At 36.9% G+C, this 24851-nt stretch overlaps 1 protein-coding gene across 2 annotated transcripts in view; it reads left to right on the top strand.

Moving 5' to 3' along the window:
• Positions 1–24851, top strand: part of STK3 (serine/threonine kinase 3) — a 134244-nt gene that overhangs the window by 32322 nt on the left and 77071 nt on the right. Inside the window, exons 5-6 of one of the 2 annotated variants that reach the window (XM_086465235.1) lie at positions 435–599; positions 1032–1199. The exons of the other annotated variant lie outside the window; for it this stretch is intronic. Of the exons in view, the coding sequence (XP_086321361.1) occupies positions 435–599; positions 1032–1199 (333 nt within the window). The remainder of the gene's footprint in view (positions 1–434; positions 600–1031; positions 1200–24851) is intronic. 2 annotated transcript variants of the gene reach the window in all.

Here is a 24851-nt window from a genome sequence, read left to right as displayed (position 1 = left end):
TGACAAAGGTAATGCGTAACTTGACAATTAATATGTATGATCTTAGTGATAAATTTATTAGTTGTATATTGTAGAAACTGTGCAGCTGTCTGTATGAAGGATGTCAAGATCTAAAGAGTAGTGACTTTTGATTGACAGGCAAGAGCATATTGCATCTTCTGCCCTCTGATCTGCATCAATCAGCCCCTTCTCTAGTTTTGTAGCTCACTTGCTCTAATTGGACTCTAGGTGTATAAGAATCTAGCTGCATGCATCAAGTTAGTAGATCAGAGTTTTGAATTGTAAATGCTATTGGACATAATCCTGTGTTAAAATACCTAAGATACATTGCTTGTATTACTTATAATAATCAGTATGAAATGATCATGTTTTAAATAGTTCAAATATATAGACTGTATGTGTATACCTGAAAATAGCTTTATGTTTTTTTGCAGCTAACAGAAGATGAAATTGCAACTATTCTGAAATCTACTCTTAAAGGACTTGAATACTTGCACTTTATGAGAAAAATACATAGAGATATAAAGGCTGGAAACATCCTTCTTAACACTGAGGGACATGCAAAATTAGCTGATTTTGGTGTGGCTGGCCAGTTAACAGTAAGTACCTGGGGAAAGGTTATTTAAAAATCCTTCAGTGCTCCTAACCATGTTCTTTTACTTTTGTCCTTTTGTTCTATGCCTTGAATTCTGTGTCTGAGGAGTTACTAATGGTAGTGGTAGAGCTAACATTTGTTATCATTATGAGTATTTAATGTATTGCAAGGCTATTTAGTTTTTAGTTGTTTATTTTTATAACACAGTGTACTTCAAGTGCCTGATGATCTGACTTTAAAGTTTTGTTTGAGGTTTATGATCATGGTCTCCTGTTTGGCCTCTGTAGGCTGATGGGCTGAATCTGTTTGGTCTTCATTGGAAGTCACTACAATTTGACCTTTGGGTGGCTAATTTAACTTTTAAATATAGAATTAATATCAAAAGAATACAAAAACAAGCATCTCTGTTTTAATTGCATAAATAATATAATTACAGGATACAATGGCAAAACGTAATACTGTTATAGGAACTCCATTTTGGATGGCTCCTGAAGTAATACAAGAGATTGGCTATAACTGCGTGGCAGACATCTGGTCCCTTGGTATCACTTCAATAGAAATGGCTGAAGGAAAGCCTCCATATGCTGATATTCATCCCATGAGGGTAAGTTTGTGTTGTGGTGTTTTCTTGTTTGTTGTATAAAAAAAAACCCAAAACCAACACCCCCCCTGTGTCGTGTTGCCCCCCCCCCCCCCCCCCAAAAAAAATCAAACAACTGATACTGGAATCATAAATCTACAGTTTTATGGACAAAGATTTTATGACTAAGAATTTTTACTGTCTTGCTTGCTGTTTACTGCAGTTTGCCTGTGTTTTAACACATCTCTGTAAGGTTTCAGAATGCTTTTATCTTCAATGGAGAGAGCTAAAGCAGTAAGTGCTTAACTGACTTGAAGGCAACGTGTAGAGCCTATTCCATACTGTACCTGCACTTGGAGAGTTCCATAACCAAGAGACCATCCTCCTTTGAAAGGGAGTTTTGCAGAAAACATGTGACCTAAGAAAGGATTCAGAGTTGTCCTATGTGAGCACAGCTTGTATTAGTAACTCCTGACAGTTTTATTTTTTATTTATCACTGGGTGTTAAAATCTGTTACTGAATTAGTTTACTTTTTGCAAAATAAAATGTAAATAGAATTAGTTGCTTTATGAGAAGTAGCAGTTAAAAAGGAATTACATAGAGGAGTTCATGGGGAACAATACTTATCTAGGAGTAACTGTTGCCACTGTTGGTTATGCTTTTTATTTTTTTGAAGTGAGCTGTAGAATAGCTACAGTGATTGCACTGAGTATCAATAAATACTCCGTTCTTGAATTGTTTTTGTCTAAAACCCATTTGGCATTAATAAGACACTTCATAGTGCTGAAAGAAGATTTTTTTTGTCTTTGTGATTTGCTGCGAAAATGGCATGCGTACTAGATGATTTTGTTCAGTTTTCTTTTGTTGGTGCCTTGTATATCAGGATCTTAATATAAGGAAGCCACCACTGTTGAAAGAGAAGGTACTGTTCACCTGTGATTACTGTAAGGTGACACATATATGAGTTCAAGTGTATTTAGTGCTGTTGGGTTCTTGTTTTTTGTTTGTGGGGTTCTTGATTTTTTTTTTTGTTTGTGTGCGCTTTTCGGAACAGAGATGTTTCCTGAAGTTTTATGGCAACGTGCAGTTCAGTTAAAGCTAGTGAGTGTTTTGCAATTAGAAACGTTTCATAACTTTAGAAGCAAAGCTTAGTCATCTTTCCTGCACCATATTTTTTTTCTATGTAATTAACTATTTGAAAATTACTGTTCAACCTGAAAATACTCAGATGAAAGCCGAGAACAAAATAAGTGTCTCTGAAACCTCTTTTTGATGGGAATTTTAAGATGAAATAACATTTAAAAATATTTTTACGATTATTACAAATTAATTACATTTGAGTATGCTGGTGTGTTTTGGTTGTACTTTTAATGAAAGTATCTTGATTACATCTGAGTTCGTTTTAACATCATTGTATGTAGTTGGACTAGCTGTTGAAAGGTAAGGACTGCATTATCAGAAAGGATTTTTATATGCATGAAAATAGCTGCTTATAAATCAAAGGTCACTGAGTTTGAAAGCCTGTGAATCTGTTTAATTCTTGTAATCAAATGAATACTATCGAAGGCCAAAGTAATTTAACACAACAATTCTGGATTACATAGAACATGTGTTCTTGTTAATAAATTACGTTATGGTTTTTAAGGGCTTGTATGCAGTTAGTACTCTTTTGTGTATTTGATACCTACAGTTTTTCTTAATTTTTATTACTGAGTTGTTACAGTGGTTAACGAGAAATACACAGATTTAAGTTGCAATAGTTTTCCCAGTGTCATATGATACAGCTTCACAGGCCTTTTGGACATATGCACATGCTTTCCTACTTTGTTTTAGTTATGACAGAATTGATACAGGCAAGCATGAAAGCTTGGGCAAATTTTCATTGCTTTTTCTAGATGTTGCTGGAGTTCTGTGGTATTTATGTAAGGCACAACTTTGTTCCTGGGGAATGCATGTTGAAATTACCATGTGCACTATTTTGCTGTAGGCTGGTTGGCACTGCCACAAAGGTAATGCACTGCCAGTAGGCCATTTCCTTGTCAACTGCATTTACAGCTTAATAGAAGTATTACATGACTTCTTTAAACAAGTGTTTTGGCAGAGAGGAAACAGCAGATTCCATGCAAACAAGCATAGCTTCCTCTGCTTAACCACACTCTAGCTACTCCAAAGAATTGTACTAGTTTCAGCTGGGAAAGAATGAGAAGTGGGGGGTGCAAAATGGAATTTCATGTGAGGGTAGAAAACCGGCAGTTTTATTCTGTTTAAGTATTTCTGTTTTAGTATATTTGACTGTGTAAGTGTCATCAATGCTATTTCACTTGTTTCTGCTGCAAACTTGAGTTCAGCAGAAGCTGCAGTTGTCATGCTTGATTTGAGGCTTAAAGCTCAAGACCATTTGCCAGTCCAGAAAGTCTAATGCTTTATTCATGTAAGAATTATGGAGTGCTTTACATATTTGATGTCGGAGTCCTTTTGTGTTTTTGCTAATGATGAAAAGTGAAATTCTGGATTTTCTCTGAATTTTCATCAAAGGAGGAGTGTTTTCAAGTAGTTTTAAAGGAGGAAAAAATACAGACATCCTTAAGGTTGCCCTATAACATGGTGGTACAGCCACTAGAAGTAGCAAGGAATTTGCTAAATCACTCAAACCCAGGTAATGTAACCCACCCAGCAGGGCTGAAAGCATGTTGACTGCAGTGCAGCAACCAGGGTTAATGTGGCTGACAGTGTTTGCATCTGCCTTTGATTGCTCTGCTGGGGTGAGTAGTTACGAATTTATAGTGGAGCTAGTTAAAGGGGGCTTCAGTGCAGTTCTAGAGCAAGGCTCCATCTCCTATTCTGACGGTGCAGTGATATATTTTAACAGCTGTGCTCCGGTGTCCCCCAGTGACTGCAGCATGTATGCTGTCCTGTAGCGATAAACTATTTATGTCCTACCACTGCCTGAATGTAATTCAAACCATTAACTGCTATGTTTAGTCTCTCCTCATTGTGCAATATCTGTCTTTGTTATTTCTGTTTGTTTCTAAATTCCTCCTCTTTTTTTTTTTTGTTTTCTTTTTCCTCCAATCTGGAATGGAAGCATAAAGATTGGCACTGTTTTGCTGTAGTCATTGTGATTTTGCTTTTTGATAAAAATTAGTGAAATGCTTTTGAAATATCTTCAATATTTGCTAATCAAGCCATGATCTCAAATTTGTCATGTGAAAGAGTTGTTTCTGGTGGAAGATCCTTTAAGTTGCGAAGTTTTTACTTGAACATAATCCATCTACTGTTGATACTTGGCTTTATTAACAAGTAGACTAACAACACTTTGCCATAAAGCTAATCTTAAACCTTAAGAATGGCTGTTTTTTTTAAGGTCCTTTCTCTAGGAGCACACTTACCAAAATTTTTCCGTATATCCACACGATAATATGATGACTCATTGCTGCGAGCTGTGATTTTTATGATCAATTTCAGCCAATTTAAATGTGGGCTGCTGGTTATAGAGACAGCCTATCCTTAGCCAGGAGTTTCTGACCTTTCTGTTAAGCAAACAGTAGCATTTTTGTGGCCTCACGTGGAGCTGGATAAAGGAACTGATGTTCTGAAAAGTTAACCTGACAGAAACCTGCAAGAACTGAGCTGGAGAAGTTGTAGGAGCATGTAGATGGAAGGGGAGGTGGATTGAGTGGAGTCCCTGCCTTTTGGCCACAGCCATGCCCTGAGCCTTGAAGACCAACTGTAAAACTGTAACCCTTGTTTTATAAAATTTGCTGCTCTTTGCAAGGTCAGCACTTACTGACAGGTTGGTGTGCTTCAGATAAATAATGATGGTAGCTCTCTTCCAAAAAAAAAAAAAAAGCCTACCAAACAAAACAACCCAAACCCAAGCCAAACAACCAAAAAAAAAACCCCTCAACAAACGAAAAAAAAAAAGACTCTCTTCTTTCATGCTTATTGGGCAGCTGCAATAATTCACGTTGCTGGGGTATGGAAGAAGCTGCTGGTAGATGTGTTTTTCAACACTTCACAGTATTGGCCTGTGTTTCTTCATGGTGAGGTTTGTTGGAAATGGACATGTGGGCATCACATGTTCTGCAGTGAATTGAAGGAAGCCAATTTGAACTGCTTCCATTTGCCTTAAGTCCAATCATGATATTTATTTTTCCATGGCACTTATCCAGATTATCCATGCCTCCTGCTTAGCCTGTGTCATTTCCACCCTGGACTAATCTGTTTGTAATAACCTTTTATTCCTGATGTATCTTATAACAATCTACCATTTCCCAGTTTTTTTTATTCTCAGCCTATTGCATGAAAACTGGAGAATGAAGTGAAAAATATTGCTGTGTAAAGCTGTAAGAACAAAGGAAGGTGTCACGTTGAGCATCACTGTGTGATTGAGACTAATTTTTCAGTCACTGAGAAAATGGTTTCCTCTATGACTCTTGTCCCAGAAGTTGAGGAGAGGGAAAAAGAAAAACCACTTCTGGTTATGTCAGATGTCTTTCTGTATAGTCACTCTTGCGTTTCTTCTCTCCAACAGATGGAATTGTTTCATCTGTTTCTCTTGTTTTCTTTGAGAGTTCACCTATCTTATCTCAACATTACTGCTTTTAATTTAGAGTAGGTTTGTGAAAGTATATTATATAGTTTTGTTATTTAGTGCTTTTGCTTATCTTTATAAAAGAGTTTGAGTTAACTTCTAAAAGTCTTTTTCCTTTTAAGGACTTTCTGTGAGATACTTTTTGTTAATTTGTAACTTGAGATCTCTCCCGCTTTTTCTAGATAGAGTGAGCTAATATTTAAAGAGATTTAAAATACAGAGTTTTGATTGTACATTACTGTTTATTATTTTACTACCTCTTCAGAATCATGTGGAAGAATGAGCTGTGGTAGGATTCACTGAGTGTCATTCCTCAGGGAGGTCATAATTCTTCAATATTTCCGTGTGCATTCTGTGTTATGATAGTTCCCTTACAATTAAATATCCTATGTGCTTTTAAGTGGCTTAATATATTAAGGTTATTTTAAAATAGTTAAATCTTAAGTATTGAAAAAAGCGTGTGAGACCCTAACACGTCCAGTTCTTTGAATGGTAGGAATGCATATAGTTAAAAGAACAAAAAAAGGTGAGTCCCCCTTCCTCTGGATCTTCCATTGTGTCTTGTCTTTCTTAAAAAATCAGATTTCTCAGGACAGGATTTTAGTATGTCTTGTCTTACGCAATGCCATAGTTATTCTAAATTAGTAAATAATAAATAATGACATAATGTAAAATGAATGTTTACAGTGGAGACCGAAGACACTGATGTGGTATGGTTGAGGCAGTAGACTGGAATCGGAGAAGCGTGTGTCTTGCAGACTTCCCAAAGAGCTGTTGGAAGACCTTTGGACCTCTAGGCTTTAAATGGACTTTTTGTGTTTGCTTTAAACTGACTTAGATGCAGGCGGTGGCTGCAAAGGGATGTAGTCCTATCTGTTTCCATGCATTTTCATTGTTCATTTCTGTTGGAGTGAGCATTTAGGTGGCCACATGATGAACTGGATCGGAAAATTGATCCATCTGAAAACTAACAGAGTAACAAGAAGTAGCTTTCACTGACATTGTTGACAAGGTGCTTGGATTAGATGGGGACAAAAATATGTGTCTGGAACCGGTAGGAGAATCGGGTCATCCCTTTTTGAGGATCAGCCGAGTTGGTGCTGAGGTTGACTTAAAGTAATTGCAAAACCAGGGTCTCAGCTGTCCATTTGTAAATTTATTATGATTAAAACCTAATAATTATTTAAGGGAACTAACTCCTGTATACCTAAGTGCACTGTCATGCTTGGGAGCTATAGCTGTAGGTGCAGTGCTGCCATGCTGGTTTTGCTGCTCTGGATTTCCTTTGCCTCTTGAATGCATGGAGAGCCTGAGGGTGAGGAAAGAGATTGCTTTTCCTTTTTCTGATAGACTAGTCAGTGTCTGCAGGCTGCAGAGCTGCTCTGGAGATGGCCCTTACAAATGCCTGTTGTAAGGGATAAACTGACCTTTTTTGTAGCCTGTCCTGCCTATGTTTTTGGATGTTTTCTAGTTGAGCATATCAACTAAATGAAATGGGATTCTAGACCTTCCATGGATAACTGTCCCTCCACAAAGCCCCTCTCCTTTTCAATCTCATCTGTTCCTCCATCTTTAAATGCTATTGCTGTGATACAGCTGAACTTCATGGCGTAAACTTCCAGTGGCCTTCAGTTTACATGCAGCTGAAGGCAGGTGTTGCTTCGTAATATATGTGCCTCTGTGGTACTATTTATAGCCAGAATTTCAAATAGGTGTTAGAACTTTATTCAAGAAAAAAAAAAGCACAGTTAATGCCAGACAATATTCATCTAAGAGAAAATAAAGTATGTTCTCTGTACAGATTGGGGAAAAAAAGAAAAAAGAAAATCAATGTCAAAGTTGCTTGCCACATAAATCACCACGAGAAATGTAACTCCATATGGTAATAGGACATGTAGCATCTTTTCTTTGAGAAAGTAGTAGTATTATGTGTTTGAAACCAGTTGGATGTATATGAATACCAGTGCTGATCTGGGTATTGTGTCTTTGGCAGTTTTCTTTTTTGGTTCAGCAACTTCCTTTTTAGGGCTGAACTCTAAGGAAGTGTGACTGACTTTATTTAATGGTTCTTTAAAAAAAAAAAAGCTTTGAATTTTCATTCAAATATGGTGCTACTTCAAATCAGTAAGCAGGCTGTCCACTTGCTCTGATCAAAACGTGAATAATTGTTGTATGGTGATTTTTTTTTTTTAAATAAAAAACCCCAACCCAACAGATGAGACACTTCTTTCAGCAATACATTTAATAAAAAAAAGTGCCAAATGATTTTTCATTCAAGATTTATTTCACTTGTCAAAATAAACATAGATCTTTGTGTATTTTTTTGAAACTTTGAAGAATGATCTATGTTTATTGTGTGTTGAGCAGAGCTCTTTACCTGAACTGCTTTGGGTGTGGTAAGTTATTGCTGAAGTGCAGGCCAGTTTCTAACACCCTGTTCACAACTTGACTCCTTTCATCAAAGCTTCTGAAGTTGAGATGATAAATGTTGGGCAAATTCAAATAAGTGGTTGTGTACACTTGAATTTGCACATCTGCGTGTATTTCATTTTTTGTGAGCAAATGCCTGATGTGCATACCTAAATGGGATATTTGCGTAGACTTTGCTAGAACCTTAATATCTAGATAATAGATCTGCTGATCACCAGGAGAATTGCTTTTTCTGTAAATTAAGATGCTAGTTAGTGCTTGCTGTAATTGTAATGAGAGTTGGACTTGATTGCTTGTTTTGTCAGCATTCTTTAATAGGTGTGTAAAAGTGAGTTTTCTATGCGTTGTTAAATGTAACTTAACTTGAGGAAGTAGATTTATAAATTTTCTGAAATACAATTAAGGCAACTGTTAACTATTACAGCAATGTAATTTTTACTAGATGAAAAGAGCCAGAGTTTAGGTACTTGGTAATTGTATCAGTTTGACATTAGTTTTCACTGTGGTTGAGTTATTTTTAGCAGTGGATTGAAACTAAATGAATTGCAAACTGTGGTCCTGCAGAAAAATCATTGTTTTTCAGAGCTGCACTTGTGGCTTGTGGGCAAACTGCTCACACAGCTGCAGAGATCCTGCTCTATAGATTTTTTTTTTAAACTTATTTCAAGATACATATGGATGTCCAAACTTAGTTATGATTTACAATTTTAGTTAAAATGTGCTTGCTGTTCACTTATGTATGTAGGGTGATCTAGGGAGGGTTCAGGTGCTTTTCTCCTTAGGCTGCTATTTGTGGAAATGTTAGGCATAGATACAGGCATAGTACCCTTTGAATGTAGCTTAATTTTTAGTGTTTAATGTCTGCAGGATTCATGTAGGAAGTGAATTTCAAAAGGATTTAATTTGCTTGTGACCAGCCCTTCTATGGACTTGCTGTAGAGGAGACAATAGGGAATGTTCTGATGAGTGAGGAGGTCAACCCAGGCAAGTGTCCCCAGGGTATAGTCTAGTTTCTTGTGATATAGAAATAGAATTTCTTCCTATTTTTCAGCATGTTTAGCATAGAATTTGAAGGAGAGTTCCTATATACCAAGCACAGCTTATCCAAAAAAGATAAACAGAGTAAAAGAAATAGTATGTCAGTTGTCCTCAGATGCTGAAGACAAGTTTAGAGGTGTCCGGCTGCAAAACATATGAAATAAAGACTGTGATATTTTACTTACTTTCTTAAATTATAATTGATAGTTTGTTGCTCGACTTTACCAGATTGTTACATGTATTGAGCCTCCTAGAGTGATGGGCTAGCGTGACAGCTTGCTGCGCAAAGGGATAGTATGCTTAACGTCAGCCCGTTTCACATGGAAAGGAGAGCTTTTGTGATACTGCCGTAAAAGCAACATAGGAAAAACAACCATTTGTCCTCTGGCAAAACTAAGAGAAGATAAAAATTTTCTCCCTAATACTCGAAGGAGGTTTTTGGAGAGGTTTTGCCACACTGTGTTATCAAGAGCCTGTGCTCCATTCTTCCCACAGAAGCGACTGACAGATCTCTCTGGGATGTGGGACTCCCTGAGAATACGAACCACATAACAGGCTGGATACATACAGTAGTTCCCTTCTCTTTCCCTAGAGATTTGCAAAGGGGTGCAGAACTGCCTGGCCTGATAAACTTTCTTTTAATCAAGGTACTACCTTGTCAGTATCTGGCTCTTCTTAGAGAGGAAAAATGACATAGAGCAGATGTAAGGAGCAGAAGAAAGTAAAAGATGGGGATAATGACAAACAGGGGTGGGTTGAGTTCAGCTTATGAAATCTGGAAGATGCTACTGAGGTAAGACGGGGAAGTGATGTGAAGTGTGGAAGAAGAGCTCACTAATGAGAGGAAATCAGTGCTTTATAAAGGTTCACGTTCATTCATATTTGTCTGTCTAATCAGCACAGAATGATACAACATCGGTATTGATACACATACTATGAAAATGTTAGATTACTTGAGGTGTGTATGATGGTTAAATTGGAGGATGACAAGGCCCTATTCCCATCCACATTAAGGCTTTTGAAAAGTCTACAATCTGATGTATGTAATTGTTGTCTTCCTGTAGGAATTGATTTTCTTATCTGCTCTTCTTTTTTCTTGCATCGCTGTGACTTGTTTTTCCCTTCAGTGAAGACATGGCTTGGAAGTTCACATAGTTGAACTGTTGCAATATAAATAAAGTGCAATTAAAAGTATTTGTGATTATAGAATCTAGCATGAATGTTTCACTGTGGTTTATTGAATATATCTTCACTCCTTTCTATCACTAGAATTTTTTTGAGTAGAACAAATATGTTTATTACTGTTAAAAGTATAAATTCTTAAAGTTTTTTAATGATGTTGGGTTTGTTGGTTGTATATGTACACAAAAAGGAAACATTAATCTGTCACGTGTAATAAAGTAGCAGAAGCAGAGAATATTTGAAATTTCTGCTGTAACTGGAGTTTAATTTGAATTAAATGGAAAACATTTCTTTCATGCTTCTAAATGAGTATTTAATTAAAATTAAATTAGGTCATATTTTTAGACTTACTCCTGAATAGGAAATTTTAAAACATACTTCAGTTATGTTTGGTTTTCCCTGACTTTGATTAATCACTTTCGAAGTAAGCAGAGGAGCAGTACAGTAATTTCATAATTACACACAAGTGAGTTAACTTGAAACTTTAACTAAAATAACTGTAAGGGAGGTTTGATCTTGGTTGGTTTCATGTAATGTTGTGAATCTTTTGTGTATGATTCAGATTCTATAGAAGTGTTAATCTGAAGAAAGGACCATACCGTGATATTACCCATTTATTTGCAAGATACTTTAACAGGGAAATGTTTGACATGGGAGTATTATTTTTCAAAGACGTTGGAACAGTAAACAGAGGCTGAATGAAGCCATGCAATTGGTGGAAGGATTCTTGATGACTTGAGTGACCGTTACATCAAGCCCCACATCTGTAAGCATTGTTAAAGATTATTTGATAGAACTGTTAATATGGGTAAAGCCAGGAATGCATTCAAAAAACCTAGTGCAGCTTAGGTTAAAATTATTATCTACTGCTGGACTGGCTTCTTTCTTCCTGGACAAATGTTAAAAACAAACAAGCAAACTAACTCCCACTAAAAAGCTCATTCAGAAATTTCAAATTGCTATAGATCTGCTCATTTGTGATGTTTGTAAAACTGTAAACATAGATCAAAGTGCAAAGCAAAACTGTTATGTAAATTGAAGATTTCGAGGAAATCTTGTTTGAAATGGGCAAGGGATAAGTAAATCAAGATACATTAAAACTAGGATCACAGTTTTAATGTTACAAGACTTTTTTTTTTTTACTAACTTTACAGACATTCTTGTTTGAAAAAGCCTTTCTATCATTTGTACACATCATTGTATGCTCAATTTATTAAATTTCTTTTTAACTTGGACTGTGGACTTGGAAAATTATTCAGCAAGGTGTTTATGCACAGACTTATGAGAAGTCCTTTTACTAGAAGTTCTACAATACCCTGCAGGATATTGTAAAATATACCACAGATTTCAAAACTTTTAAGTGAAGAGCTATACATATTTACTACAGATGCTTCTGTTTCTTTTTATTGCTATCATCTTTCTAGTTCCAGGATTAACTCAAAATATACAAGGTTAATTTTTATTCAGAGGTCTGGCAGCTAGCTTTATCGAAGAGGAGGGAATTCGTGTATTACTTTTAATTGAAGTAGGTCTGTTTGGATTTTTGTATGTGACTAGTGTCTTGTTAAGCCAAAAAAGAACTCAGTAAATAATTTTAAGAGGTTCTTGGAAGCTTGAAACAACACTTGTTTATTGAAGTGAATTATGTGTTCATTTTTTGTTAAACTTTGTCGTGTTTCCTGCCAGTATAGCTAGTCGACTTGGAGGAAGTGCTTTGAAGAGACTTGACCACTGTGTCGCCAAATTCTTAACACGTTATTAGACTTTTTAAAAGCCAAAGTGTATTTGCTTGGGTTTTAGTTAAAGGGTTATTTATTTGATTTTTAATCATGTGGGAGAAAACCGCAATCAGATTAGGAGGAAAATACTAAGCTTCTATTGCTACTTACGGTAAGATTTTTAAATGCTTTAAGTCTGTACTGGTTGTTTACTTTGTAAAAAAAAAAATCTAAAAAATTGCTTAGATTGAAAGGAAGGTAAAATTTGGAATGGAGAAAGCTTATTAAGATTGTATGTACCCTGTTTCTGTCTTGGTATTATATTGCCTTAAAATGTACACTAGGTCATTTTTTAAAGAGGATGATGCATATTTAATGGCAGAAATTTATTTATTTAAAAGGAAGGGTTGCCAATCAGTCTAAATTTGTTTCGGTTAAAACTTGATGGTCTAAAGACAACTTATAATCCTTTTCTTGTTATAAAGTATTGTCAAATTTGTAGTTACAGTTAAAAAGTTTGTGGAAACTTTGTTTTAAGGTGGTTTAAAATAGAACTAAATCTTTAATTTGTATTTGATGGCACCTGTTTTCATTTTGTTTCCCTGGCAACACCAGTGGTATCAAAAATTGCCCATAGACCACCCTGGGTTTTGAGAAGAATGAAACCAGCCAGGCTTTTTCATTTCAGCCTTTTATTTTACTGACTAAATACTTCAGCAAAGCTCTAACACACAGTCCGTAGTTTGTGAACTAACTGAAATTATTTGGGTATGCAATTTGTGATTTTTGTGTTAGAATTTTCTGTATTAATGCCAGTTTGTGTAGTTACGTTAGTTTAAAAATGCATTGAGAGGCTGCATAGGAAGCACTTTTGCTATCCCATGGCAGAAAAAGCTGTGTTTGGAAGCTGTATTGTCTACCTGCAGAAAAGTAGAGTAAAAGTTCATAGTTTTTTAGATAGCATGGTCTATTTTTAAAGCTGTATGGATCCAAATTTTTATTCCAGATGTAAGTTCTCATTATTGGCATTCCCATGGGAAAGAAATAAAGCCAACAGAAGTGTTACCTCCAGATTTGTGCTTTCTTCTGTGCCTCTTAACCATGTCTGAGAATTCACATTGATTATGAAGATTATACATATGGTGTTCCAAATACTTCAAATCTCAATGCATTATCAGTTACTAGTTTGTGTTTCAGAGAAGCAAACATGAACATAGTTCTTGGAAATACTGGTTGTCATTACTTGCCTACCTGAAAAACTCAGTTTTACAATCAAAAGCCTCCTCTACAAAGTATATTCCTCCATGCTATACTATTGATGATTTAAAAAAAAAAAAAGTGGGTGTTCTGGTGGAACAAACTGGAGAACTTCTGAGTTATAGTCGGAATTACAGAAACACTGGAGAGTCTGGGAAGTTCAAGTGTGTTACGTGTTCCATTCTGCCCCAGAAATCTAGAATAGTTTTGGAAGATGATGAAGTGATCTGTTCTCAGAAAAGACTTCTTAGTGGGGACAACCTCTGATGGAAGTCAAGGGAACCTGTGATGCCCCTGCAATACTTCCCAGCATCCTGGTGCCGTGACTGTAGGCTTCACAGTAGAGATGGCAGCCCAGCATTCTCTCCACTGCTGCTTCTTTTTTCAGGCTATGAGTGTTTACGTAGGTAAGTGTACAACAGGTAGCATTATCAAGCGCAAGATTTATGGGCAAACTGACACACATGTGTTGAAATAGTCATCTGTTTCAACTGGGATGTTCCTGAAGAGGTGTAATAATCATGAACTCTGACCTTGGGACGGAGGGCATGTCTACATTGGGCAGGTACGTACAGACACAAGTGAGCTTTGCCTGTACTGTCCTCCTTTTACTTTTCTCCAGGTGTTTCTCCAGAGCAGCTGTGTGCAGATTTTAAAAGCTTCAGGTTTTTTGTCAGATGAGGGAGGCATGTTACTCCATCTGGCTTTTTGTTTGTTTCTGTGAATAATACAGCTAATTTGTGCAAACTGTATTTTTTGATATTCGGAAGCAGTAGGTGCATTTTCACATGTGAAAATGAGCACGTTTAAGTTCCTAACTTTTTAAACAAACTGGAAGAGGAGCTTTAATGAATGCAGTGTTGTTAAACAGTCAGGTTAATTGATTTGTATAGAGAAATCAGTACGAAGTTTCTTAAACATTGATCCTTCTTGCATTCATGTGAATTGTCATATATAAATGCTGACTCTGGAGCAACTGGTTGTGATACCACTTTCTCAGTGTGAAAATATGTGGAGTACGAAGTAGCTAGGAGGTTCTTGCTAGACTGGAAAGACTACAGTAAGCTGAAGGTGCTAGAGAAAGGTCTTACTGCCATAGCCTTGGATGAACAATAGGACAGGCTAAAAGCCAAAGGGCATGTCTGTCTGGATGGGTGCTGGAAAGTTGATGGGTGCTCAGATAGCATTGCTCTCCGAGGGCAGTACGTGACTTGGCTCCAGCTCAGTAGTACACTGCGCTAATGTGCATCTGTATCCAAAGTAACATACCTGGCCTCTGAGCTCGTTTACATACTTACCTCTCTCTGTGTGTTTTAAAAAAAAAAAAACCCAAAACCAACCAAAAAACACCACAAAAAAACCCAACCAAAACCCCTCCAAAAAAACCCACAAAACAAAACAAACACACACACACAAACAAAAAAACCCCACAAACAAAGAAATAAAAAAAAAACCATACCAAAAAAACCCAACCAAACAAAACACCCCCACCCCCCAATAAACCCCCCCCCCAACACCCCTGCTGTTTCAGTCTGTAGTTCATAACCTTTAATACTGGATTCTTAATAGTGCCCGGGCTGAATGTGGGCACAGAAGTGCATTTCTCTAAGTGGCTGAAGCGTACGCTGCAGGATTTCTGCTGCTGGCTTCTTGACTTTATGCCAGTTGATGGTAGATTAAGATTTGGTTCAGTGTGAAGTTAGCCGATACACAGTTTCACCTGTTAAATTTCTTTTTTAAAATTAACTTACTGGAAGAGACAGTGTCTTCTGTTGCAGTGTTTCTGTTCTGGCATTAAGATTCCTAAAGCTGCTTTGGTGTTGTCTGAAAGGAGCTTTGATAAAAATAAACTGGATTAACATGCCCATAATATGGTTACACAGCACAAGCATGACTGTAATACTGTCCAGCTTGTCTGTGTGAGATGTGTTTTATCAAGCATGTGTCTCAATAGCAATGACTATGTGATGGAACAGCAATATGGGACAACTGGCCAACAGTCCTGGATAAACTTACTCAAAGAACACAGACGATTGATATTGCTATGACTTGACTCCATCCATTCTAGCTACACCAGAATGACACAGTCACACCCTCAATCGCACCCTTTGTCATTCGGGGTTCTTCTGAAAACTTTTGCAAAGTGGCTGTAACTTAAGACAAAAATTCTCAGAGTATCAACTGTTTAAAGAGAAACTTAAAATACTACTTAAAGTAAAAAAAAAAAAAAAAAAAAAAAATCAGAAAAATCAGAGAAAATAATCACAAGCTTTGAACACCTTTGCTACCTTTTTCTCCCAGCTTAATGAAAGTGCAAAATTTAATCAACTCTGCTTGCTGCCATGGAGCAGTACACCCCTGAGGTGTGTCAGGATTTTTGCACCTAGTGTTTTATGATCTCTTGTGCTGGTCTTACCCGACAAAATTGTCTGGTGTTGTCATTGAGCTGATCCAAATTTGATTTGATAGAAATATTTTGTTTGTTTGTTTGTTTGAGATGTTATTTGGTAGAAAATCACCCCCGAGTTGTTTGTTTAATGCTGTCAGAGAAGCTCTGGAGGAGTTGGAAGCATGTGATGGGAAGAGTAATCTTGCTTTTCTGTGGTAAGAAGCTGTTACATCAGCACAATTGTATCGTGTCAGCTGTGCTGATACAGCTGGTTTTTGAACAGCATTGTAAAATGTTTCATTGATGTGATATTGGTTGGGGGCGGGAAAAAAAAAAAGATTTTCTGAAGGAAGATATTTACCTTAGTGTACACGAACATAAAGGTCTGTAGATGGAAGATTTTTTGAGTAACTGCTCCCAAGAAGCCAGCCGGTGTTTCTGTCTTGAAATGTTTTAGAGGTACAGATTATTATTTTTAAAGATTCTGAGATACCAAATGACTCTAAGTATTGAATGTTTTTGAAGTACTTCACCTTTCAGTAGTACTGACTTCCAAACAAATGGAAAAATTACACATTTGTGTTTTATAGTATTCAACAGTTCGGTGGAAAAACCTAAAAATTTTGTGAAGAACTGCTCTGATTTCTCTTTTGAGATGCATCAGTCATTTTGATCGAAAGCCTCTGATGTTCCTTGCTCGTCAAAGAAACTAGGAGGAGATTAATTACATCCTTGTAGTCTAAGTTTAAATGCACCATTTATTTCTGAATCATGCAGAACATGTAAATTACTTAACAACACATCTTTCACTGTTCACAGAAGCTGTTCTGATTGGACCTGCTTTTGCACGTCTGCTGGTAGACTTGGATTTATGCAAGAGGGGGTCAAAGCAGGCTCTTGCCCTTTCGTGTTAGATTTTTTTGTATGTTGTATATGTGTGTTCTTAAAACATAATGCAGTTATAAGCATCCCCTTTGCATCAAAACTGTATCTGTTTCTGATTCATCTGCCTCTTGAAAGTGTTTCATTGGTAGATTAGGTGATCCCTGTGACTATTTTTTACATCTGTGGTTGACGGGTGACTTAAAGAAGACTGACCTGTATTTAGGCATACTTTGCTTTCATCAAATGGTATCATAGAAATCTATTTCCTCATATTTGAAAAAAAGGAGATTGGTGTTTGGTGCCTTTGGGCGTTGTTAACACTAGCCCTAGGTTACGTGCGGATACACAGGAAAGGAATCTTTAATGAAAACAGTCTCCCTCTTAATTTTTGTTTCCTTTTCTTTATCACCTCTTCCTTTGTAACTGCAGAGCAAGGGTAAAATTATTTTTCTGAATAATAGTGTTTGAACTGTAGTGGTAACTTCAGATTTAAAAAAAAATGAAATCGATAAAAGTCTATATTTCTGACTTCGTATCTGACAATCCTTACAGGTACAGGTTTTGATACAGTATATTCTGGCTTCCTGGGGCAACTTGAGCTTATTGACTGGCTTTTCGTAGAGTTTGTTCTTGGCTGCTTAGTACTTTGTCTTCTTCTTATAGGTGAAGTCAGTGGGTATAATGTTTATTTTCATAAGCTGTTAAGGGCCATATGTGTCCTGCAGGTGTTGTTGCATGCACTGAGTGCGTTCTTTTCCCACTGCTGCTTAGTAGTCTAGTTAGGATGTTACCTTGATTACTTACCTATATTCAGAAAATAAAACCATGATTCGCTCAGCTTGCTTTCAGGCCTCAAGGGAACTCATTTTCCGTAAGATTAACCTTTACTGTTCATGGAATGTACAGTGAATGTCATGATTACATTTGTAATACAGTTAATTCATAACAATTATCGGAAGACACATGGTGACTAGATGGAGACTGGCAACCCTGGCAATTACACAGTAACTTTTTTTTTCCTGTTCTAACCTTTGATCAAAAGGCTCTCTTGGTGCATGTTACTGAAATAAGCAATATCATACTCCAGAATTTCAGCAATTGACAAAAGTCTCTGGATTTTTTAGTTTCCTTTGACAGTTATGTTTTTATAAGTAGCCTTGCAGTGTAGGAGACAGGAAACTGCATTACTAGGGGCCCAGACATCAAATCTGGAACTGAAGACAACCACTGAAAATATCTTCCTTTTGATTTAAATTGAAGAATTGTTACCTAGGCTCAACTGCTGTAGTAGACTCATAAGGTGAGGTGACTTCTACATTATTCCCTTCACTAACTTCTTTTTTCCTTTCATGTTACGAATCAAAAACTCTGTCATTTCATGATTGCTATGTCTGAGACAGCCTTTACTAAATAAATCAGTCAAATTTTATTTAATTATTTCTTTCAGTACTTATTTGTAAACATTATGGAAATTTTAGTATTAAGTTTGTAAGAATTCTACTAGGCTTTTGATGTTGAAATGGTAGCTTTTGGTTCCTGTTGAGACTTCAGAATTTATTAGTAAATGGAGATTATCATCTGCAAGAGAAATTTGTTCTACACAGTAAAATGTTATGTTTCTAATGCCTTTGCATTTCAGTCAGTGATGGTTTAAATTATGACATCCAGTCCTGTGCCTTAGGGCTTGTGATTCTGTAACTTTTCAAATGTATCAACTAAGCATTGCCTAATTTGTTATGAAATTGAAAGAAAAGTTGTTCAATAATTCTGACTTAAGTTGTCCTGCTGACGTTTGTTTCTGATAAAATATTGGTAATACAATAAGAATTTGAAAGAATTGTGTGATTACTGGTTTCAAATAACCATTCCAATGATAGTAAACCAAAGATGGCTTTTTCTCTGTTGAGAGTGTCATTTATATGTATGGGGTGTTAAGTCCAAATGGCAGAGAAATCTAATGCTGGGTGGCATGTGAAGGTAAGGTGTGTTGGTTTTGGTTGCTGTTCTTCACAGAACCTGTGGCAAATTTGTGAGATAATTCCTATGATTTCATTTCTTCAATTAATCGTTAAGTGTATTTGTAATTTAATTAAGCACGTTGGTTGAGTATTCACTACTGAAATGAAGGTGACACCTTGTTATAGACAATTAAAATATATATGCTTAGCTGTTTTATTTTTAACAAGTATTTTTAATACATAGAACAGGGGTTCTTAAAGAAAGATTCTGTGTCCTTTGGCAGGTGTGGGATGCATTTTGGAAGTGGAGAGTGTTAGATGGCTCTGGTTTGAGCCAGAGTAATGGTTGGCTGGTCCCCCACTGTAAGTTAAAGCCAAACTTTGCTTAGTCTGTGTTGTTAAGGTCAAACAGGATCTGCTCAGAACCGTTGTCTCTTTCACTGATTTCCACGTGAATTTTCCTTTCTTCCACCTCCTCTCTTATCCCTGGTGTTTTGGCTAGGCGAAGGAGAGCTCTCCAGCAGGTAGGAGAGAAAGCCACAGAGGTGAAGCTGGGCAAAGTCTCCTTCAGAGGTTGCAGTTCTGTTTCACACAGCTTCTCTTCCTCCTCGTCTGTGAATGTTGTGTGTATTTGTCTGAATTACATTTTTTTGTTTTCATATGTGTGAAGTTTGTGAATTAGAGGAAGAGGACATACTGGCTCTAATTTGGTATTTTTAATGACTTAATTGGCTGCAGTGTATTAGGAACTTTAGTGAAGATGAGAATGCAGCCATGGTGATCTCTTCACTGGGGGAATATCTGCTTTCAGATTTTTCAGTAGTATTTGTTTCACCTGTATTTTGTTGTCTCTGCCTGCCTAAGGAAATAAACAGTGGCTGTGAGGTCAGGGTATGCATGTGAGTAGCTAATGCCATGTAACTGATTAATTTTAAGAACTCGCCCTTAACTACTGTACCTCGTGCTCATGTACTTTGGAGTTACGCTTCATCTTTGATATGGACAGCCTTGATAGGGAAATACATGCAGATCTTGTTCAGAGGCAGAACAATTAATTTAAAAAATTTGCTCCGGAAGATAAATAGATTGTCAGGAGCCTCAGGGTTTTCAGACAAAAATGAGCGTTGTATTCTTCATAATTTCTTTCCTATGGTAACAAGCTACTTCCAAACATGTGGAAATCTGCCTCAGTTGAGTGAAGGTGAAGAAAACAATGAATTTTTATTTTTGCTGGTATTTTTTGTGTGTGTATGTGTGTATATATATGTATATATATATAAAATAGATTTAGTTCCTTGAGGTATATGTGTGTACATAAACTCCATGTATATATCTCGATATCTATGATCAAAGAGCTCGTGTGTGTATATATATGGAGTTAGTTTTTTATATACAGGGATATATATGTATGGATATATCTGTCTCAGATAACTCCATATATATATACACACAACACATGAGCTCTTTGATTATACATGTTTGCAAATAGTGCCATTACAGCTGGATGTTTTCAGGCAGGCAAAAAAGTGCAGACTTGCTTAATTTTTTTTCAATCTCCATGTTTACCAACACTCAGAAGGCATTGTTAGTTCAGTAACTTGCATGATTATCTTGGTGACTACACAGGTGTGAACTGTTGGTCTCTATATAGCTCTTTATGAGATGTTTATGCCCAGGAGCTATGGTGAACTTAAATCTCTGTCTGATACTGTACTGAGGCTCTGTCACTTTTATTGCTAAGAATGGATGCCTCAGGAATGCTGAACTAGTGCGTAGATAAAGTTTGTTGTTTACATGGGTGTTGTTATGCATTCCCAACATTAATTGGATGTCAAATGTGTCTTTGGAGCAGAATTCATTAGAGCTCCTGGTAAATAATTCTGTATTTATTTGTACTGCTGGGCAGATGCACATGAAAACATTTTAACTTTCAGTCACTGGGTATTGTTATATGAAAAATACAACTACAGGCATTGAATCTCTGAATGAATTTATCCTATCTAAAACTTTTACTGCTGTTTTTAAGATCAACTTTTTAGTTTTGTTTGTGCTTGAATTTAACTCAAGCAACTGAATTATTTGTTTGTCTTTTCTCTTTACATGGTTCCCATCAAAGTCATTGCTTGTGTCAGTCTAACTTAGTAAGATGTTACAGCCCAGCAACCCCTAACAGGTGCAGCCATACTCCCTCTCTTTAGTTTCTGCATGTAAAGGACAGGTCAAGGAATCTTGCATCTCCCTTTGCTTTTGTATGTCAGCAGACTTAGGATTTTTTGTGGAGTTTGCTACTGCTTAAAATAAAGGCCTGCTTAAAACAAGTGAAACTTTCTTCAAGTGGATGCTCTCTGTTATCCTGGTTGGATAGCTATGTCTTTATGTTCCCTTTACCTTATGAAGGCTTATTCTCTTCTTCAGTGAGCATATCCATTTATGGATAGGGAAGATAATTCACTGGACACTGGGCTGCTTGGGGGCCTTGGTTATGCAGTGCCTGGGGCTATACCATGGGAAAGGCCCTTTGGGGTACACTATGCTGGTTTTGAGTCATTGCTTCAGAACATCACCCCGCATAGATCCTTGTAAGGAGCCAAGAGAAGCTGCAGGAGGAACAATCAAGATATCACTGTCTGCGCTTTCTGGTCTTGCTATCTGTTCTGGAGAAACCCTTGCTTTATCGCTTGCACTTGGTGCTTTCGGGCTGGGTGCCATGTCTTCAGGCAGAGTGCCCAGCCTTCCTCTACCTGAAGGCTGAGGCAGTAGTCTTTAGCAGCTTTCTAGCTCTTGCTGTCTTCCAATTCAGTTGCTCTCATTTCTGATTTGAAATAGATTTGGGTTCACTTTTTAGCCTGGTGTTAGGCTAAATATGTAGGGTTGCAGAGGAACGGCATCAGCTCTAAATACTGTTATAGAGGACAGACTGTTCCAGAAAAATTTAAGGACTAATAGAGACATAAATTTTGTAGGTACAGTCATGGCGCTCTTCATGCGAAGTCTTACGGTAGCCCTGTTTTATATGAGCGTATTGCTTTGATCTGGATGAATGAACTGTATGTCTGGAATTTGCGTCAGTGCTGTGCTAGTTCATAACTAACTTTGTCAATATCTCTGAGACTCAGGTTGCCTGATATAGCTTTAGTCTTCATCCTGTTCTAATAAGACAATGACACTATCATCCATCTCTTGTCATTCATGCCAGAAACTTTTCACATAAGAGCTCCTCTGTGGCCTGAGGACATTATATTTACATATGAGCAAAAGTAGCAATGTCCTATGAGGAATCTTTCTCCCAGATGAGGGTCAGTCTCCTGAGGAACACTGGCAAAGGAAGGATGCAAGAAGTCAAGGGAAATTCAAGTCCCTATGAAGCTATTTGTTCATATGCTATTTTTTTTAAATCTTTTCACCCCAGGTATATACAGTAGTATAATATTTCTCAGGAACAGCTTCTGATAGTTTTCAGAAAAAAACCCCCACATTGCATATGGGACAATGTTTCATTGAGATTGATCCTTTGAGATGGGGACTTGCAAAGGGGATCTCTTTGCCTTGGAAATTCACAGGAAGTATCAGTTCTCCCTGTTCCATGTCAAGCCTTTTCTTTAGTATTTTTATCACCTGTGTTACTTCTCCATTTATTGGCTTCCATGAGGTACTGTTTTTCTTCAGTCCTGCTGTATTTCAGTGCTAGGAGCTCTGTTCAGCTAGGAAGAGTGCTGGAGCATACTTGAGATTTGTTCAAAAGCTGTCTGGACGTGGTCCTGGCCACCTAGCTTTAGGTGGCCCTGCTTGAGTGGGGGGATGGTTGGATGATCTCTGGAAGCCCCTTCCAATCTCAACCATTCTGTGATGAGAAAATTTTTTTTTTAATTTTTTTTGAGTCTGTAGTCATTTGCTTCCATCTGCACCTTTTAATGGAGTCTTTTTGTTGACCTTGGATCTGCAGAGGAACGGGGCAATTTGATTAATTTTGTGACTCTTTGTGCAGACTTTTATTGGGAATGGGTTATTATTTTCTTATGTTGGCACACTAACCAGCCAATACTTTTTTTTTCAAAATTGCATGTATCCCTCAGTGAACATTATAGATGTCAGGCATGGTTTTATTTTCCTATTTGATTATGAATATCTTTTGCCTCTATTGTCTCTGCTATAGGGAGCTCTTTAGATACTATTATCCCAAGCGGGGCACCATCATGTTGGATAGAGGAATTTCTGTGAAGCTGCTTGAGTGGAGTGAATGAATACAATTAGAGTAAGAGAGAGAGGTGAGATCTTCAGCATTTTCAAGGTGTGTCCTTCTCTGATCTGCAAAGCCTTCACTTGGTAGTTGTGTACATGTGCTGTAAAGTACTGTGCTAGTCAGAGACTGTTCAAGTGAGATGAGTCTTGATAAGATGCTCTTTGAGATGCTGTTCATGTGAACTATGTAGTTTACTTAGTGAATAGTTATTATATTGCTAGAAGAGCCAGGAGTATGAACGGTAACGTATCTGTTGAAGGAGTGAGGAAAGGCTATTTACATATAACCGTATAAGGCTGCCAAGTCTTGAAGAACCTTTGCATTCAAAATTCCTGCCCCCTTTCTGCCTTGAGGTCTTTCTGGGGACAAGCTGCTAGGAATTAAGGGTCTGATATGGCCCATTTATACGATATCAGCATTTCTCATCACTGCTTCAACCATTGCTACTGTTTGCATACTAGAGTTATTGCCACAGCCACATTGCTAAACTGTCATTTTTCCAGTAATATAGGCTGTAAATTTTTGTTACCTAAACTGTTTGTGAAGGAGTGTTATTTCTGTGTGTTCCTACGGTAATGGCTTTGCTTGCAGTTGTTGTGGTTGTTTTTTTCTCTGCAGTGTCAGTCATTGTAGGGTAGCTACGATACATGTCTTTGAATGGAACAAAATGCAATAGGTTAAACCAGATCCTAACAAAAATTTAGAAAACGTCACTAGCAAGGAAGTGTTTGGACAGGGCAGTACAACATAGATCAGAACCAAAACCTGTAAAATTTAGTCAGCATTGCAGTGAAATATTCCAGGTTAAATAATATGGAAATCCTGATAGATGCTTCCTTTTTTTTGTTGTTTTTGTTTGTTATATTCTCCTTTTAGGTTTGTTTAAAACTTGGTTTAAGCAAAGAAATTTACGTGCGACCCCCGTTCACACTATTGTGGATCTTTTATCTTAGTGTCCATTTGTCTTTCTGGCCTCGAAGTGTCATATCTTATGCTATGAGCTTTTTCCTTAATTACACGAAGAATTTTTTTTTCCTATGTCCTTGATCCTGTAGAGTTATACCAAGTACATTCAACTAAGCAGTTTATCTGCATGACTTCTCCGTATTTCCTCTAGGGTATGATATATTTTGAAGATGATGACCAGGTCTGGAGGACATCTAATTAATGTTAGATGCCATTAGCATAATGGCATCTAAATAGAGTGTGTTGTGTTATGTTCCTGTTTCCTGTATTGGGTGAAGTTTGCTAAAAGCTGAGCAGATCATGTTGGGAGGAAGCAGAGATGGGTACAAAACCTCGAGAAGATACAAGTAGGTAACTACCTTGCATAATTCAGTGTGTTTATAGAATAAACAACTAACTGACCTACTGGTTTATAATACATACTACTTTTTTACTTTAGCACTTGATACACTGTTTGAGAGGTGGAAAGCTTCTGGAAAAAAAAAAAGATGCCAAATCCAGATATAGTTAGAAAGAATACCACTGAGAGATTTGCAGTCAGTTACACTAATTCTAAACTGATGTTTTATTTAGTAGCATAGATTTTAGTTGTCATTTTATAGCTAGTGTTTTTGTCAGAAAAGATTCAGCCCTTGATCACAGATAAGACATTAGCAAAGACATATTGTTTGTTTGCTTCTGGGAGAAAAGCTTGAGGATTTTCCTACCCCTCGAACTAGTTTCTCTGCATTATCAGTAAAGGTTTTTGTATGCCTAATTACATGGCAGTTCAGGTTGATTTAAGAATACAAATGTTATTGCAGAAATAGAAGAGGCTTAGACCATTATTATTTTTAGTGTCCACTAAATGTTTGGTCCTATGTTTTTCTTTTTTACTGTGGTGAGTTCAAATGAACAGTCTTAAAAAGGTTAGTTAGCCACTGGGAATATTAAAAATAAAGCAGAAACGGCATTGTTTGTACTGCTTACAATATTAAAAATGTGGTTTTCAAATTTAGTGGAGAAAGAGAAAACAAGA

Source organism: Leptosomus discolor, chromosome 5 (genome assembly GCF_034619465.1).
Source record: "Leptosomus discolor isolate bLepDis1 chromosome 5, bLepDis1.hap2, whole genome shotgun sequence".
Taxonomy (NCBI): Eukaryota; Metazoa; Chordata; class Aves; order Leptosomiformes; family Leptosomidae; genus Leptosomus; species Leptosomus discolor.
This window is presented reverse-complemented; position numbering and strand designations above follow the sequence as displayed.